At 34.9% G+C, this 18,159-nt stretch overlaps 2 protein-coding genes across 5 annotated transcripts in view; one reads left to right on the top strand and one right to left on the bottom strand.

Annotated features, from left to right (window-relative positions):
* Window positions 1–8,547, top strand: part of PREPL (prolyl endopeptidase like) — a 75,156-nt gene extending 66,609 nt beyond the window's left edge. For all 4 annotated transcript variants that reach the window (XM_077134118.1, XM_077134117.1, XM_077134120.1 and 1 more), the window contains 6 exons: window positions 182–357; window positions 1,559–1,775; window positions 5,499–5,648; window positions 6,030–6,153; window positions 7,898–7,971; window positions 8,341–8,547. In XM_077134118.1, the coding sequence (XP_076990233.1) occupies window positions 182–357; window positions 1,559–1,775; window positions 5,499–5,648; window positions 6,030–6,153; window positions 7,898–7,971; window positions 8,341–8,430 (831 nt within the window). In that variant the 3' untranslated portion in view covers window positions 8,431–8,547. The remainder of the gene's footprint in view (window positions 1–181; window positions 358–1,558; window positions 1,776–5,498; window positions 5,649–6,029; window positions 6,154–7,897; window positions 7,972–8,340) is intronic.
* Window positions 8,546–18,159, bottom strand: part of SLC3A1 (solute carrier family 3 member 1) — a 63,504-nt gene continuing 53,890 nt past the window's right edge. The window contains exons 8-10 of the mRNA XM_077134121.1: window positions 17,104–17,271; window positions 15,548–15,664; window positions 8,546–9,570 (exon numbers count right to left, since the gene is read on the bottom strand). Of these exons, the coding sequence (XP_076990236.1) occupies window positions 9,130–9,570; window positions 15,548–15,664; window positions 17,104–17,271 (726 nt within the window). The 3' untranslated portion in view covers window positions 8,546–9,129. The remainder of the gene's footprint in view (window positions 9,571–15,547; window positions 15,665–17,103; window positions 17,272–18,159) is intronic.

Genomic DNA, 18,159 nt, shown 5'->3' with positions numbered 1-18,159 from the left:
GACCATGTATTTTTAACCATAACTCATACCTCCTTTATCTTAAAAGAAGTCTGTGCTCAATATTGATAAGTAGTCCACTGAAGAAAGAGAAAGAAAAGCATTCTTCAATGTATTTTAATTTGGGGATAAAACTGTTTTTTAAAGACTCTTCTTTACATAGCTAGTAATACTACATTTCCAGGATGGAAAACTAGTACCAATGACCATTTTCCACAAAACGGATTCTGAAGATTTGCAGAAGAAACCTCTCTTAGTACATGTATATGGAGCTTATGGAATGGATTTGAAAATGAATTTCAGGCCTGAAAGGCGGGTGTTGGTAGATGATGGATGGATATTAGCATATTGCCATGTTCGGTGAGTTAGCACATTTACCTGGCATATAATAAGCATTAGAGCATTGCAGTAGATACCCAAAATAACAGTATATCAGGGATCAAAAGCTTATTTTCTCATTTGTATTATCAAATCCGTGTGTTTCTAAATTTAATGGAATGTGTTCTTGTGGAATTTGATTCAGTAACAGATAAGTTGATCTAAAAAGTAACAGGGTAGATTTCTAGGATTTTTAAATTAATGTGTCAATCTCTGTACCTACTTAATAGCATTATTTCCTTTGGACTCTCTTGAGTTTAGGTTTTTCTAAAGCAGCCTTTTAAGCTGGTTCCTTTTTTTCCAATCTAACTTTCATTTTATTTTATCTCTTTCCAAACACAAATATTATCTTATGTCCCTGCTTAAAATCCTTCACCACCTCATCTTCACAATGAAATCCAAAGTCCTTAGTATAATCTTCAGCAGCCTAATGATGTGGCTTACCTCAGTAGTGCAACCTGCCATCACTCCTCCAAACATGCCCTACACTTCAGCCAACATAGATTATATTATCAGCCTTGCTATATCCTTTCAAATAACACGTTTTCTAACCTCTTGTACATGCCATGTCTTCTGTTTGCATCTTGATGCCTTCCTATTCCTTCCCTTTCTAAGAACTTATCTTCATCCTTCAAGATTCAGATTAGAAATCACGTCCTTTTTAAGCATGGTTTGTAATTCTGACCCTGTACGAACACTCAACTTCATAGATGGATGTTCTTTCCTCTGCTTCTTTACTATCTTAAAGATACTAGTACTAAAGCAGTAAATATATTGCTAGGTAACTATTTTCCTTCCCAAAAAATTATAATTTTTTTTCAGGCAGGTGAATTTTTCTCATTTTTATTTTTAAGCTTTGCACTTAGCACAATGCCTGATGAATAGTAGGCAGAAGCTCAAAACATTTGTTGCATCAGTTTTTTTATTGTCTACATAAGGGTTGGCAAACTTTTCCTATAAAGAGCTAGATAGTAAAAATTTTAGGCTGTGCAGGCCACATGTAGTCTCTGTCTCATATTCTTTTTCTTCCCCCTCCCATCCTTTAAAAATGTATAAACGACATTCTTAGCTCAAATGTCTAGCTCCAGGTAGAGTTGGTCTAAAGGTTGTAGTTTGCTGACCCTGATTTATATCATTAATATTTTATTTCACCCTCTAAAACTTCTTTGCCCTTTAATTTCAGGGGTGGTGGTGAGTTAGGCCTCCAGTGGCACACGGATGGCCGACTAACTAAAAAGCTCAATGGCCTTGCTGACTTAGAGGCTTGCATCAAGACACTTCATGGCCAAGGCTTTTCTCAGCCAAGTCTAACAACCTTGGCTGCTTTCAGTGCTGGAGGGGTGCTTGTGGGAGCATTGTGTAATTCTAATCCAGAGCTCCTGAGAGCTGTGACTTTAGAGGTGAGTACACTCTGTTTCTCCTGGTTAAAGGGGGAGATACAAAGCTTTAGGCTTTTCTAAGAAAAAAATTTCTCTTGCCGCTTATTAACATGACATGAAAGTGTTAGAAAGCTTTTAAAAAGTTTTAAACACTGAATTGTTGCTCTAGGAGAACTTGTAATGTTTTCTAATCCAACTCTTTACCCTTCATTTGTTCTTTCCTGAAAATTTTCTTTATTAATTTTTAAGGATTTCCACCTAAAGATATTAATGACTGCTCCCACTGATCATTTTTTACTTGTTAGAACATTTAAAGTTGGTAGGAAAAAAGTTGAAGCCTGTGACTCACTAGTTCTAGGAAGTCACATCAAGCATATACTGTGACTTTGGAATGCACTGAATCCTTTGACTCTTACTTTGACAATCTTGGCCTATCATCATTTCAGAAGTGGATTTAGGGGCTCCCTATTTTTAGGCCCTCCATTCTTAATGATCTTTAGAGGTATAGTAGTTTTTCTGTACTTTAATTAAAATATCTTACCCTGTTTCTGAAGAATGCTGTAGTCTTATGTCTAATATTATGAGGTTAGATTATAGCAACTGGTTTATTTTCACCATTTTCCTGCTTTGTGGTTAGATACTCTGGGAAAAAATGATTAGGATGAGAAAGAATAAATTATTTTCAGGTGTTATTTTAAGGGGGCTTTTTATACATTGTGGGCTTGTATTAAGTAATAAATTTTGAATAATTCTAATTCTCTAATTCTATTAAAAACAAATAGATGGAGTAAAGATACTTTGTACACAAAGATAATAATGGGAGGATTATTTACAATAGAAATAAAGTGGAACTAACCTTTGACTTATAGAAATACTCCAAGAATTTCAGCTGGAGAATAAATAGAAATGTGAGAATAAATAGAAATGTATAAGATTGCTTATAATAATGAAGAATTGGAAACAATCTAAATATCCAGTATTTGGGGATTCAAGAATCAGTCAGAGTTCCTAATTTTAAGTACCCAAAACCAACTCTGACTGATTTAAAGCAGCAAAGATATTTATTTAAAGGGTATTAATTAGGTAAGAGTGAATGTAGAACCAACAACCAGAAGCATGTCCAAAATACACCAAAACATGGCCCACTGAAACTATCACTGCTGCTACCCTTGGGTATAAGATGCCTCACACTGCCACTGCTGCTTCTAGAGGCTCTAGCTCCACCAGTTTTGCCAGAATAAATTTTCTATAGTTCCTATTTTGAGTCACTAACTCCCCATTCAATGTTTGGGGCAGATGCATCTCATTGGCTGATCTAAATCATGTGGCTACTCCTGAACTGCAGGGAAAGCTGAGAAAGGATGTATCTGGCATATAACTACTCCAAGGTGAGAGGCAGGCTCTGTCTCAGTGTTGGGGATTTTCTAAATGTAGAAGAGCAGTTCAGATGCTAGGCAGCCAAAAAGAATGGCAGATGTTCACTATACTTGCTTAATACTAAAATGAGACAAAACTGAGATCATGCTAACAGAGAAATATAAGGCTAAGTAAAAAGAAGAGGCCTCCAGTCTGTTAAATGTTCTAACACTGATTTATGGTCCAATGGGTAATTTTTTTTCCTTCTTTCAACCTGAGTATTTTCCAGATTTTCTCCAATTAGCATTTCTTTTATAAGAGAAATATATATATATATAGAAATATATATATATATTTTTTATCCACACACACACACACACACACACATATATATATATATATAAATAAAAGATACCAAACTAAAAACAAAGAATTGTGAGATTAAAAGATATACCCTTGCTCCATGGATGGACCTTAAGGACATTATGCTGAGTGAGATTAACCAGAAACAAAAGGACAAATACTATATGGTCTCACTGATATGAACTGACATTAGCAAATGAACTTGGAGAATTTCAGTTGGTAACAGAGGCCATCAGGAGATAGAAATAGGGTAGATATTGGGTAACTGGAGCTGAAGGGATGCAGATTGTGCAACAGGACTGATTGTAAAAATTCAGAAATGGATAGCACAATACTACCTAACTGTAATACAATAATATTAGAACACTGAATGAAGCTGAATATGAGAATGATAGAGGGAGGAGGCCTGGGGGCACAAATGAAATCAGAAGGAAAGATAGACAATAAAGACTGAGATGGTATAATCTAGGAATGCCTACAGTGTATAATGATAGTGACTAAATGTGCAAATTTAAAAATGTTTCTGCAGGAGGAAGAATAAAGAAATGTCAATAATTCAGGATATTGAAAATAGATGGTAATTAATATTTTAAAGCTTTAATGTATACGTGAGACAAGCAAAAAATGTTTATTTGGTACAAAATTTATATTTTGACTAGTGCATTTCCTAATATAATTTATGTGGACAGCTTAATCGAACACCTTGGTACTTGGAACCTTGCATAGGGCATGGGATTTTTTAGGTTTGTCTAGAGTGATGCCCAGATAAATCCCAGAGCAATTTAAACAGTGAATAGGGAAGTATTTGCAGAATTCCCTAGGGGGAATGGTGAGAAAGGAGGAAAATTCAACTTCCCCAAGTGGAAAATTCTTGATACTCTCACAGGCAGTGGGGATAGCCAAAGCAATAGGCCAAGCCTCCAATCTTGGAGTTTTTTCATATGAAACTTAATCCTGCAAAGGATAGGCTAAACCTACTTAAAATTAGGCCTAAAAGTCACCCCCAAGAGAACCTCTTCTGTTGCTCAGATTCAGCCTCTCTCTCTCGGCCTACACAGCAAGCAAACTCACCACCCTCCCCTTCTCTACATGGGACATGACTCCCAGGGGTGTGGACCTTCCTGGCAATGTGGGACAGAAATCCTAGATTGAATTGGAACTCAGCATCAAGGGATTGTGAAAATCTTCTCGACCAAAAGGGGGAATAGTAAAATGAGACAAAATAAGGTGTCAATGGCTGAGAGATTCCAAATAGAGTCTAGAGGTTATCCTGGAGGTTATTCTTACGCATTGAATAGATATCACCTGTTTAATTAAGGTGTAATGGAGAGGCTGGAGGGAACTGCCTGAAAATGTGGAGCTATGCTCCATTGGCCACGTTTCTTAAAGATAATTGTATGATGATATGGCTGTCGCAGTGTGACTGTGTGGTTGTGAGAGCCTTGTGTCTGATGCTCCTTTTGTCTGCCTTACCGACATTCAAGTAAAACATATAGATTAAAAATAAATAAATAATAGGGAGAGCAAATGTTAAAATAAATTTAGTAGATGGAAATGCTGGTGATTGGTGAAGTGGAGGGGTAAGGGGCGTGGTATGTATGAATTTTTTTGTTTTTTTTTATTGCTTTTTCTGAATTGATGTGGATGTTCTAAGAAATGATCATGATGATGAACATACAACTATGTGATGATAGTGTGAGTTATTGATTATATAACAAGAACAGAATGATCATATGATAAGAATGTTTGTGTTTGTATGTGGTTATGTATCATAAATAAAAAATAAAAAAAAAGATATACCCTTTCTCATTATAGAAGTGTCATTTAAGGAGTCTTAACACTTAAACGTCAGTGTACATTACAGTCCCTTATTAAGTTCCTGAGAATCTGCATGGCTCCTTGAGCTCTCTTTCCTCATGGCAACATATATATATATATATTCATAAAATGTAGTATTTTTTCTGAAACTCATTTTACCAACTTCTTAATCGTAGTATGTTTCTTTGGCCCCCTTTGTTTTTTTAGGCACCCTTCTTGGATGTTCTCAACACCATGATGGACACTACACTTCCTCTGACACTAGAAGAATTAGAAGAATGGGGGAATCCTTCATCTGATGAAAAACACAAGAACTACATAAAACGTTACTGCCCCTATCAAAATATTAAGCCTCAGGTAGTAAAAGACAGTTACAATATACTGTCCTGAAGTGATTCTTAGCATATGAGCTGAGGCAGGAATGAGTAGGGTTTTAAATAGTTTATACTTGTAATACCCAAACATCTTTTCAGCACCATCTCTGCACACACTCTGTGTTTGTTTCAATTTAATATTTCAAGGGAATAAAGTTATCAAGCCATAATTAATAAATTAGATCAGGTCATAGTCTCTAGTCAAGAAAAGGCTAAAAACGTATTCTAGTGTTATGATACTATAGATTGCTCAAGAATGTCAAATGAAAATTGAAAAAACTTCTAGCACCTAGGGAGAAAATTGGACATGATTATCTTGCATGAAGAAACCATAATAAATAACATAAATCCTATTTTCTTTTAGCATTATCCTTCAATTCACATCACAGCTTATGAAAATGATGAACGTGTACCTCTGAAAGGAATTGTGAAGTATTCTGAGAAACTCAAGGAAGCCATCACTGAGCATGCTAAGAACACAGGTGAAGGTAGGAGACTACCTAGAAGCAGGGAACATGGCTAAATGGACTGCCACCCTCAGCATATTTCTCAGAGTAATATATTTTATGCTACAGACCAAATCATCATGATTTAGGACAAATAATTGTTTTTCCCTATGTTGACTCCCCAGTTGGAGCATATACAATAATTATAACTCATCTCTTTTTCAAAGTAGTTTTTTAAAAAGGTGTGCAGGATCAAGGGATTGAGAAAACCTTCTCGACCAAAAGGGGGAAGTGTGAAATGAGACAAAGTGTCAATGGCTGAGAGATTCCAAACAGAGTCAAGAGGTTATCCTGGAGGTTACTCTTACATATTAAGTAGCTACCACCTTGTTATTCAAGATGTAATGGAGAGGCTGGAGGGAACTGCCTGAAAGAGCACAGCTGTGTTCCAGTAGCCACGTTTCTTGATGATGACTGAATAATGAGATAGCTTTCACAGTGTGACTGTGTGATTGTGAAAACCTTGTGTCTGATGCTCCTTTTATCTACCATGTCAACAGACGAGTAGAACATGTGGAATAAAAATAAGTAATAGGGGGAACAAATGTTAAAATAAATTTAGTTTGAAATGCTAGTGATAAATGAAAGAGAGGGGTAAGGGGTATGATATGTATCATCTTTTTTTTTCTGTTATCATTTTATTTCTTTTTCTGTTGTCTTTTTATTTCTTTTTCTGAATTGATGAAAATGTTCTAGAAATGAATGTGCAATTATGTGAGGATATGGAGAATTACTGAATATATATGTAGAACGGAATTATATGTTAATGTTTTTGTTCTTAATTTTTTTAATAAATTTTTTTTAAGGGAGGGGTAAGGGGTATGGTATATATATATTTTTTCTGTTTTTGTTTTATTTCTTTTTCTGTTTTCTTTTTCTTTTTCTGAATTGATGCAAAATTTCTAAGAAATAATCAGGATGGTTATTATGCAACTATGTGATGATATTGTGAATTACTGATTATATATGTAGAACAGAATGATCACATGTTAAGAATGTGTTTCTTGTCATTTTTTTTAAATTTAAAAATAAAAAAAAATTTTTTTTTAAAGGTGTGCAGGGCACAACTTAGGAAAAAGTAAATTACAAATATCAAATCTAATCATGGAGATGCACTATCCCACAGTCAAAATTCATTCAGTAATATTTATTGAGCCATTATTCATGAGAACCTCTGAAAGAGAGATTGTGAGGTTTTTACTCAGGAGCTTCAGTATCCAAACTAGTTACTTAAGTTTTCTCCAGGTAATTCTTCCCATTTTATTAGACAAGAACTTTTCCTTTGTTCCTTGAAACAGCATGCCAAGATATCCTGGCTCAGGAGTGCTAAGGATCTATATACAAATTTTCAGACATTCTCCCCACGTTTAGCTCCATGTCTCACTCCTACCCTTTGCTGTAATTGGTATTTCCAGGTCAGAGGCTCTCAGATTCCACAGGGCCAATTGGCTACCCTTGCAGGTCTCAGAGTTCTCCATGTGTACTCTGGGAACTGTAGTCTCTATTCTGCTTCCTCGGCCACTGGTCCTCCTGCTTTCCCTCTTTCATAAGTTTTATCTTCTGCTTGCCCCCTTTGATCTCATTGTTGTAGGTGTTCATGATTTAGGCCTTTATTTCTTTACAATTATATTCACAGAGTATTGGGAAGGAGAAGGGATAAATAGATCTCAGTCTACCATCTTGAACCAGAAATGTTCTAATTGTGTTTCATATGTGATTCTTTTAGGTTATCAGATGCCCAATATTATTCTAGATATTCAACCTGGAGGTAACCATGTGATTGAGGATTCCCACAAGAAGGTATGTTATGCAGCCCCCCTTAGGTGACAGATGCCCAAGTAGAGATGTGTTATTCTCAACATTTCAGTGATTGTAGCAGAGTTGATGGCAGAACTACTTCACAACTATCAGGCCTATGGCCGAGGCCAAGCAGATAGAAGGAGGAGAACCGAGTCAATCAAAAGAAAAGGCTCTCCCTTATAGGATAAGTGAGCCTCTGTTAAAAGAAGTAATTCAATCTTAGTTGTTGAGCCTTCTGTCTCTGCCCTGAATAAAAGTACCTTTACTGTAAACTGCTGATTTGGGGATTAAATGAATACAAAGAGACTTAAGCAATGGAATTTTACCACATAGGCCATCTATCTAATTATTAAAATGTGTTTTTTTTAGATTACATCTCAAATCAAATTCCTATATGAGGAGCTTGGACTTGACAGCACCAATGTTTTTGAGGATCTTAAGAAATATCTAAAATTCTGAAACACCACATTCATCTGGGAATCAGAAACCCATTTCTATTGCTATGAAATAGTTCTTATTTCCAACTGGATTAACAAGAGTGAGATTTTTCAGTTATTAAACAATTTTTAAATTTTGCTTAGTCTACATCTCACTTGCTTAGTGTTCTGTCCACTGATACACATGCCTTTAACCTATGAAAGAAGTTTTCAAGTCATGTACCTTTGAAGGTAAGACACATAGGAATAGGAGAAAAGGGAGGGATTGGTGTCAACAGGACTCTGGGTCCTCCCTCCCAACCAGTTTTTTTTCTGTAAGATTTTGTTCAAACAGTCCACAAATTAATGCCCTGCCTTTTTTGCCAGTGAACATTTTTAGACCCTGTAGCAGTGGATCATCCTCTCGCTTCTGTGACTGCATTATAGTAATTAGATCTTTTAAATTATCTGGGATCCTAAGGTGGTCTAGTTCTCTCTTATTGATGCTATCTCAGTAAAGTTACAAGTTGCTGCAAGTGATAATTTTCTCTTAAAAATTTTATTATTCTTTTAAAACACTTGAGAACCTTTCCTAAAGCAGTTACATTCAAACTATAGAACTATCTAAGAATTAATTACTGTTCTTCATCAAGCTTACCCAGCAACAAACTATACATGAAGCTACTACAAAGGCTTATACTAAAACTGAATGCCAGTGTCTTCATCTCTTTCAGAGAGGTGCCTAACATGAGCTATACAGTATATTTAATACACTGGAATAGCATGCCCGACTGGACACAAAACATCTCTCTCTGAGCTCTGTTTGATGAAGGAGAGTCTTCGTTTTGTAGTCAAGGATGAGTCCTTCTCCTTTGTCCAGTAAAATGGCACTCGTTTCAACATGACTGCCTTGGTTGGCAGTACTGGTACTTAACCGTATGCTTGCTTTTGAGGGAAGTCCGGGAATCATTTCCTGTAGATTTACCCTTGATGTTGATTCTCCAAAATTCAGAACCATGGTAAAGACTCTGTCTGTGCCATCCAGCTCTCTTGTGTACACAACAAAATTGCTGTCATTCCACACATGGCAAAACCAGCCCCTGCTGAGAAGCAGCTCATTGGCATGCAGTAAACTTAATTCTTGATATAACTTCAAAGTTGATTTGGACTGAGTCTTCTGAACCTGTTTTAAAAGTGAGAGTATGTACTTTAATGTTTTGATTCAAAGAATGTTTTTAAAAATATTTTAATATCCAATAAAAAATTATTTCCCAAAAAACTTGCTTTAAATTTTGTCCCATAAAATAAATACAAAATTGTAAGTATTGATATACCAAATTATAAGTATTAATAAGTAAATAAGAATTTATATAAATACTGATAGAAATTGCAAATTCAGGGTTTCAACTTGTCTGAGAGCCATTGCATTCTGTACAGTGTTCTGCTATATCTCAGTCAGATTTGACTCCTTTAGGAATCCCAAAACAAATGTCCATGTCTAAGTTAGTGGATATTTAGCTTGCTTAAATAAAGTCACTGTGCAATATTGTGCGGCCAAATGCCTGGGGAAAAAGCAGCTACTATCGCCATGGGACCTTAAGAACTTCTGATGAATTTGGGCTTATTTATTCTCTTGTAGAACACTGTATACATTGCTATTGTGCAAAGATCTTGTAACTTCAGCAGTTATATTTCTTACATAGTGATGGAACAGAAAGTTGCAAAAAGTGCAAGAAATTTTTTTTTGTACAAAAAGTAATATTGTCCACTAAAGAAAACTTGGATTTATTTTACAGCTGTATAAAAACATCCATAACTTAATGTACTTATCTCAGTTTTTTTTTCCTTTAGCATTTAAGGAGCTTTCCCTTCTTCCATAAATGTCATTTTAAGGAAAAACAGTATTTTGTTGAATGGTTATACCATGCTTAACCATTCCCTTTCAACATTCAAGTTTCTAACAGTTTTAAGTTCTTAATATTCTCTTCCCACCCCACCCTTGTATTTTGGATTATTTCTCTAGGGTAGATTATCAAACAGAAAATTACTAGTTCAAAGAATATGGAACACCAGATACATAATGCCAGGTTATTCTTCCTAAGAGTTGATGCCAACTCAGTGATAATCTTCATTTCATTGTACTCTTGCCAGCCATGTAAGTGGATGTGGGAATAGGGTGGGTGTAGTAGTTGTTCTTGTTGATGTCGTCGTCGTTGTTGTTTGGGGTGGGTGTGTAATATGTGATCTTTAATGGATATCTAATGAGTGCAAAAATGCTTATTCTCTGTTTATCAGGTACAAACGTATTTATGGTACCCATGTATATGACTTGTCAAAGTTATTATTGCTATAGCCTTAGATAATGCATGTAAAGCACATCTCTCAGTACCATTCACATAAGAAGTGCCCAAAAGTGTTAGCTATTGCTTTTGTCTACTTGATTTATTAATTCCTAAAAATATGTTTGTCTCTCTCTCTCTGTAGTTGTGCATTTCTCAGTTTCTCTGCATTTCCCAAAGTATTTGTTTTATATATTTTGAAGCTATTACATGCATAAAGATTCATAATTTTTAGTTGAATGTTCTTTTTTTAATTTTATAAAATTGCCTTTGTCTCATATAATGCTTTTCATATTGAATTCTATTTTGTCTGCTATTAAATATTTAAACACCTGCTATTTTGTAACTTTATTTTTTTTACTAGGAAATAAATGCACGCATTATAAAATTCAAGTACTAAAAAAGTAGGTATTCTTCAGCACCCTCCCCTAATTTCCCAGTTTCCCCCCAGAGACAGACGCTGTTACCATTTCTGTATTATTTCATTTTTATGTTTCATATGAAATGATACATTTTATGCTTATGCAAACAAGTATACATTTTAAATGATGTCATATTACTAGCATGTAGCATACTCTTTTTTCTTATTTAATACATCTTAGAAATGGTCTCATATCAATACATATATATAGAGCTCTCTCTTCTTTTTAAAACATGCATACTAATCCACTGTATAGATTAACCATAATTAACTGGTTTTCTATTAATAAAATATTTAGATTATTTACCGTTTCTGTTAAAAACAATGCTGTACTGGAGACCCTTGCATATATTATCATTGTGGACATGTGCCAAGTATATATGTAGGATAAATTTCTAGGCATGGAGTTCCAGGTAAAAACACTATATGCATTTTTTGTTTTGATAGTATATAACTAGGCTACAAACTTTCTGTAAGCATTTTCCTGGATTGTTTTTTTTTTTCTTGTTACCTAATCTGAGAATTTTTATCTTTTAATAGGTGAATTGAATCCATTCATATTTCTGATTACCATGTGTTTAGACATAATCTCTGCAGCCTTATTTTATCTTTTCTTCCTTTTAGCCTTTTTTTGGATTGGTTTTCTTTCTGTAAATTTTTTCTCTTCTAACACTGCTTGAAAATTATACACGTATGTTTGTTCTTCTAAATAGATATGCTTAAAATTTTGATGACCATTTTAAACTATATCTTCTCAGTATCTAAAATCGTGTTGTTCAATATGATAGCTACTACCTCAGGAGCACCTGAAATGTCACAACACAGAGGAACTATTTAATGTAATTAATTTTTAATTGTCACAGTGGCTAATGACTACTTTATTGGAAAGCTCAAATCTAGAGCCCATTATGGCTTTTTTCTATCCCCTGTAAAAGTGTAAAACATTTAAGCCTGCTTTCTGTCTCACACACACAAACCTACTCTGCCACCACGTCCTATATGGAAATAAAGCAGTAAGATTTTTGTTCTAGAATATCTTATTTTATATTGTATATCAAGAATTATTTATCCTGAAGTTTTGTTGGTTCCTTTCCTTGCTATTTTTTGTACATGTCTTCCAAATTTTAGGTTTATTTTCAGTTTTGCTGGAGTTTCCTGATTATTCAGAAAGGAACTGCACATAGATTTCCCCATCTCTATTTTGCTCTTACTCTTGAATGCAAGTTTGAGTAACTAGAGAATACTAGGTTTGGAACTGATTCCATCACAACTCTGATGATAAAGCTCTGATGTGTTTTAGTATCCGTTGAAAAATCTGACGTTAATCAGATTCTTATTCCTTTTTTTCAGGCAGGCTATTTTTAGGTTTGATTTCTTTCTGAATGTTTTTAGGGTTCTCTTTTATACTTATTATTGCAAAGTGTTAACTATGTCTTCCTTTATCTGGGTTTCCTTTATTCTTTGATTACATGATTCCATCCAGTCTCTTGTCTTCTGCAATTCCTTTTTGTTGCATGTTGGAATTGCTGTATCTACTCTTCACATATCAAAAATTTTATTTTACATTAAGTTCTTTGCCTTTTTTCAGTGGATTCTGGGGTAAATCTGGTTCAATTTTCCAGTATACTAATTAGCACTTCTATTTGGTCTATTTCATTTTGATAATATTTTAAATTTCTAAGGTATCTAATCATTTCTTTAAAGAGATAAGGGACTACATAAAACAGTAATCTACTGAGTACATATATTTATATTGAAGACAATATCTGCTATATTTTCTCTAGTTTCTGTAGTGTTCTGTTTGAGATGGTGTCTTTTTATGGCCTTGATTTTTCTCAAAAACAGATCGATTTTTGGTGATCGAGACACTTTTGTTTTGATATTGTTTGCCTATCTTCAGTTGCCTGCCTCTAGTAACTGTGAGACAAGTTAGACATGGGGGTGGTTTGTCTTTGAGATGTAGAGGTTCTTTTCCTACTCTGGTGGTCATAAGTTACCTGGGGTCCTGCCCTCCTTTTCAGGCTTCTCTGTTAGAAAAGGTCTGGGAGCAGTTAGTAAAGCTCTGGGAGCAGTTATTAAAGCTCTGGGAGCAGTTAGTAAAAGCTCTGGGAGCAGTCAGTCCACAGTGACTCATCCAGGGGCATCGATAGAATCAACTGCTCTTTTCCTTCCGCTGCTGCTGTTCTTATGGGAGTTGACACCGCTCCGGGCCTTGTTCCACTCATTTCAATGCTCGAGATCAGCAAACAGCCTTGGATGTTCACAGGGCAGCTCTGCTGCAGCCAATTGCAGCAGTCCCTGTAGGGCTCATGCCTGTTGGAGCTGTTTTCTCTGTGTATTTATACTCTGGTATCTGTGCTCTTCTTTCTCTGTAATGCTTATCCTCTCTTCTTCATCTTTTAGAAATTATTTAAATTCTCAATTCTTGATGGCATCATTCCTTTTCTAGGGCTATCCTGAATGTATCTTATTAAAATAGCATTGCTTGAGATTTACAATTATGATTTAGGATCGCTCTAAGCATTACTTATCATTTTTAAAGACTTTGCTAATCTGATAGAAGAAAAATTTGTCATTGTTTTCATTTGCACTTAAATTTTTCCATCTTCACTGGCATGTATTTTTATGTAGTATTTCTTATATATATTGGATTCACATTGATCTATGGGAGCACTTTTGACATAATGAAATTTAGTAGGTGTATGTACTCTGAAACACAAATGCTAAACATACATTCTGTACTGTCAAGGACCTACAAATATATAAAATGATGATCTTACAAAAGAGGGAAGAGAAAAATGAGACAAAATTAAGTGTCAATGGCTGAGAGATTTCAAACAGAGTCGAGAGCTTATCCTGGAGGTTATTCTTACACATTATATAGATATCACCTTTTTAGTTAAGGTATATTGGAGAGGCTGGAGGGAAGTACCTAAAAATGTAGAGCTGTGTTCCAGTAGCCAGGTTTCTTGAAGATGATTGTATAATGATAAAGCTTTCACAATGTGACTATGTGATTGTGAAAACTTTGTGTCTGATATTCCTTCTATCTACAGTATGGACAGATGAGTAAAACATAGATTAAAAATAAATAAATAATGGGGGAACAAATATTAAAATAAATTTAGTAGATTGAAATGCTAGTGATCAATGAAAGGGAGTGGTAAGGGGTATAGAAAAAATAGGGGAAACAAAAGCTAAAATATATTGGGTAGATGGAAATACTAGCCATCAATGAGAGGGAGGTGTAAGGGGTACAGTATGTATGAGTTTTTTTTCTTTTTTCTTTTTATTTTTCTGAATTGATGCAAATGTTCTAAGAAATGATCATGGTGATGAATATACAACTATTTGATGATATTGTGAGTTACTGATTATATACCAAGAATGGAATGATCATATGGTAAGAATGTTTATGTTTATATGTCACTATGTTTAAAATTTTTTTTTAATTATTAAAAAAAAAACTTACTCAAATAAAAGGATTTAGTTTAGTATAAAAATAAAATGATGAGCTTATACAATTCAGGAATTCTCAGTTTTGCTTGGGGAACATTGTGGGAACAGAAGGGTTTGCATAGCATTCTACATCAGAGTAAACTGGTGAGATTTTTCAAAATATTTAGATTAGGATAGGGGTAGAATTAGATATTTTTTAAGAACCCTCATGTGATGTCAATAGTTTTTCTTCCCTAAAATTGATTCAGATTGTGTTTTACAGTGAAATTTTTTTTCTGCTACTGCATGGCAATGGAATCTCTTTTTACTCACTAGAAGCCATTGCATTTATTTATTTTTTTTGGTCTAGGAGAGGAACATAATTTAGCACTTGGCTGGAATTTATACATTTCTATTTAGGGTATTTGTCTGATCACCAACAGAAAACATTATAGACAAAAACCAAAGGGTGTGCTGTTCTAGAACAGCTACTTGAGGGATTAGTCATGTCTTTGGTCTCTTCAGGTAAATAGCCTTGCTCTCAAGTCCACATTACCCCAGATTTATTTTATTATTTTACTAGATCTATATTTATTTAACCCTTCCTTTCCCTCCATCCTTCATTTGAGAGGAGGAAGGAAGAGTAGCTGGGCTTGTTGAAAAACTTGCTTAAAATGTTCATCTTCATAGCTGAAAGGTCTTGGTAAAAGTCATTTCAATGAACAGTATATACTTGTGTATACACAAAAAAGAGGATGTACAATGACAAGTGATGCTTCAGATGGTAAACCTGTGTACCAATGTGTATTTTTACAAAAATGATTTACAAACATCTTACAAAATGAAAACCGCAGAAGTCTCTGTGATCAGTTAATGTTTTAGACACACTCATGGTTAGTATGTTTCAGTATAAAAACCCACTTCCTGTTTCTAAAATCAACAAGTTTTTCACCAATACTTACATCAACATTCACAGTTTGATAATCTGAATTGGGGGGTAACCAGGTATGATTGCCTTCAGAAAAACCAGCATTTGAGCTGTTGTCCCACTGCATTGGTGACTTTGAGAGAAGAGTAGTCTATGTCAGAAGACCATAAAGAGAAAACAGTGGTTATTAAAAGTTAGGTTACTGTGCCTGAAAATGTGGAGCTGTGTTCCAGTAGCTATGTTTCTTGATGATGATTGAACAATGATATAGCTTTCACAACGAGACTGTGAATGTGAAAACCTTGTGTCTGATGCTCCTTTTAGCTACTATATCAACAGAAGAGTAGAACATATGGAATAAAAATAAATAATAGGGGGAACAAATGTTAAAATAAATTCAGTTTGAAATGCTAGTGGTAAATGAAAGCAAGGGGTAAGGGGTATGGTATGTATAATCTTTTTTTTTCTCTGTTATCGTTTTATTTCTTTTTCTGTTGTCTTTTTATTTCTTTTTCTAAATTGATGCAAATGTTCTAAGAAATGATGAATATGCAACTATGTGATATTAAGAATTACTGATTGTATATGTAGAATGGAATGATATCTTAATGTTTTGTTAATTTTTTTAATTAATAAAAAAAGTTTAAAAATAAGTTAGGTTACTTAGTCCTGAATATACTGCGTAGTTATTTAATTCCCTGTATTTGTTAGCTAATGCTTATATTCATCGGCATTCACAACGAAAAGGCTGCCACATAAACCAGTTTCACAATTTAATTGGAAAACAGTTAACATCTTGAGTTTGAATAAACTATACTAGCTGAACTTTGATACATGCTTGGAATCTTTGCTTTTTTCTCTAAAAATGAATACTGTAGCATTTCACAATGTGCGATTACCAATTCTTCTGAAGTTCTTCATTCTACTGTGATACAGTGATGATGAATTCAAGAACATAGCTATGTACACATGAGCCTGAATTGTATCCTCATTTATCCAACCTGGTTATTGTACATGAGTATACACACACAAATTTAAGAGCTGGACTAGAAAAAGTTTCAGCTTCACCAGATATGAAAAGCAGATCTCACACAATTAAAAGCTAAATATATAAATTAAAGGTTCAAGGTCAGTCCACTACCTAGCAACATAGTAGTGACCGCCATAGCCTCAGACCAAAATAAAATAAAAACCTCTCAAGTCTAAGACTGTATTACATTTAATAACTTAAAAGGAAGAACCTTTGTGCTGTAGTCAAAATGAGTTATAGCAGGACAGATGAACTAAAGAAGTAAATGTTCTTAACCCTCCATCTTTCAGGGAGAGGGCAATGAATAATATCTGAGCTCAGAATGCTAGTTCTCAAACTTTAGTGTGCATAAGACTCAGCAAGACATCTTTAAAATGCAGACTCCTGGATTCTGCCCAAGAAAACTCAGAATGCTTATTTCTTATTGTCTGACAGTAGGGAAAAAAAGCAAATCAGCATAATGAACAGCACAATAGAAACTGTAAAATCTTTCAGTTGGGGAGAAAAAAAATACTTGGTTTTGAACAGCTATAAATGCTTGGTAGCTGTATTAAACTTACCACATCATAACTTTCATTGACATCTGTGACTATAATGTTTTCCATTCCTATTTCTTCCCCATAGTAAGTTATGGGAGTCCCAGGGAGTGTTAAAACAAGCATGTTCATGACATTGATGTACTCTTTCCCCAAACGAGAAGTCAGCCGGGCAATGTCTGGCCCACCAGTCTGCAAAGCAGATATTGTTAAAGAACTCGCAATCAAGAGAAGGTATGTCTTTGGTAAATGGTTGGATTGCAGGTCAGTAACAGCACTGCCAACAAGCACCTGACCCTTTTCATGGTTTTCACTTAGCGTGCACCTAGGGTGAGGTACATAGTACCAGTACATCCTGGGTGCTAGGATTCTAAGATCTGCCTCTGCCCTTGAGGAGTTAGCAGTCTTGCAGGAAAAGCAAACATGATGTAAGTGTATGGAATTTTAAGAAAGGGAGTGAAGAGATGCTGTTAGAGCATATATTAGGTAGGCCCACTGGCTCATTTGGGGACTCCAGAAAGCTTCCTGTTGACAATTAGCTGACACCTAAAGACTGAGACCAGAGTAACAGCATAAAATGTTAAAGATTGAGAGAAATGGAGGGGTTCAAGAGATTGCAGAGTTATTCAAGAGTTTAGGACTTGTAATAGAAAATAAAGGGGGGGTTGCTTTTTTGTGAAAAAACTTGGATGTTGTTTAATCTGCTGTTTCTTCGGTACTTAAGCAACAGAACTTATACTAATACTTATTAAGGGGTCTAATTTTGGCCTCTTACTAACCCATACTTCCAAGCCCAGAGACAGAAAGATCAGATAAGGACAAAGAATCCTGTTGGGCATGGCAGTGAGAAGGTCGGTTTACAATAACAGGTGTATAGTAAGTACTATATTTTTTATTCTCATTGCCAGTCCTCAAAAGTGTTAGGCTTTCATCAGTCAACTAGGAAGTTACATTTAGTCTCAGTCTTGAAGGATGCAGGGCAGAAAGGGGAGGGAGTCTTCTAGAATCTGTATTTTAAATGACTTTTGCATGCATTCTCCCCCCCACCAACACACACACACAAAACTTTTTATGTACCAA

The sequence above is a fragment of the Tamandua tetradactyla genome, chromosome 17, assembly GCF_023851605.1.
Source record: "Tamandua tetradactyla isolate mTamTet1 chromosome 17, mTamTet1.pri, whole genome shotgun sequence".
Lineage (NCBI taxonomy): Eukaryota > Metazoa > Chordata > Mammalia > Pilosa > Myrmecophagidae > Tamandua > Tamandua tetradactyla.
This window is presented reverse-complemented; position numbering and strand designations above follow the sequence as displayed.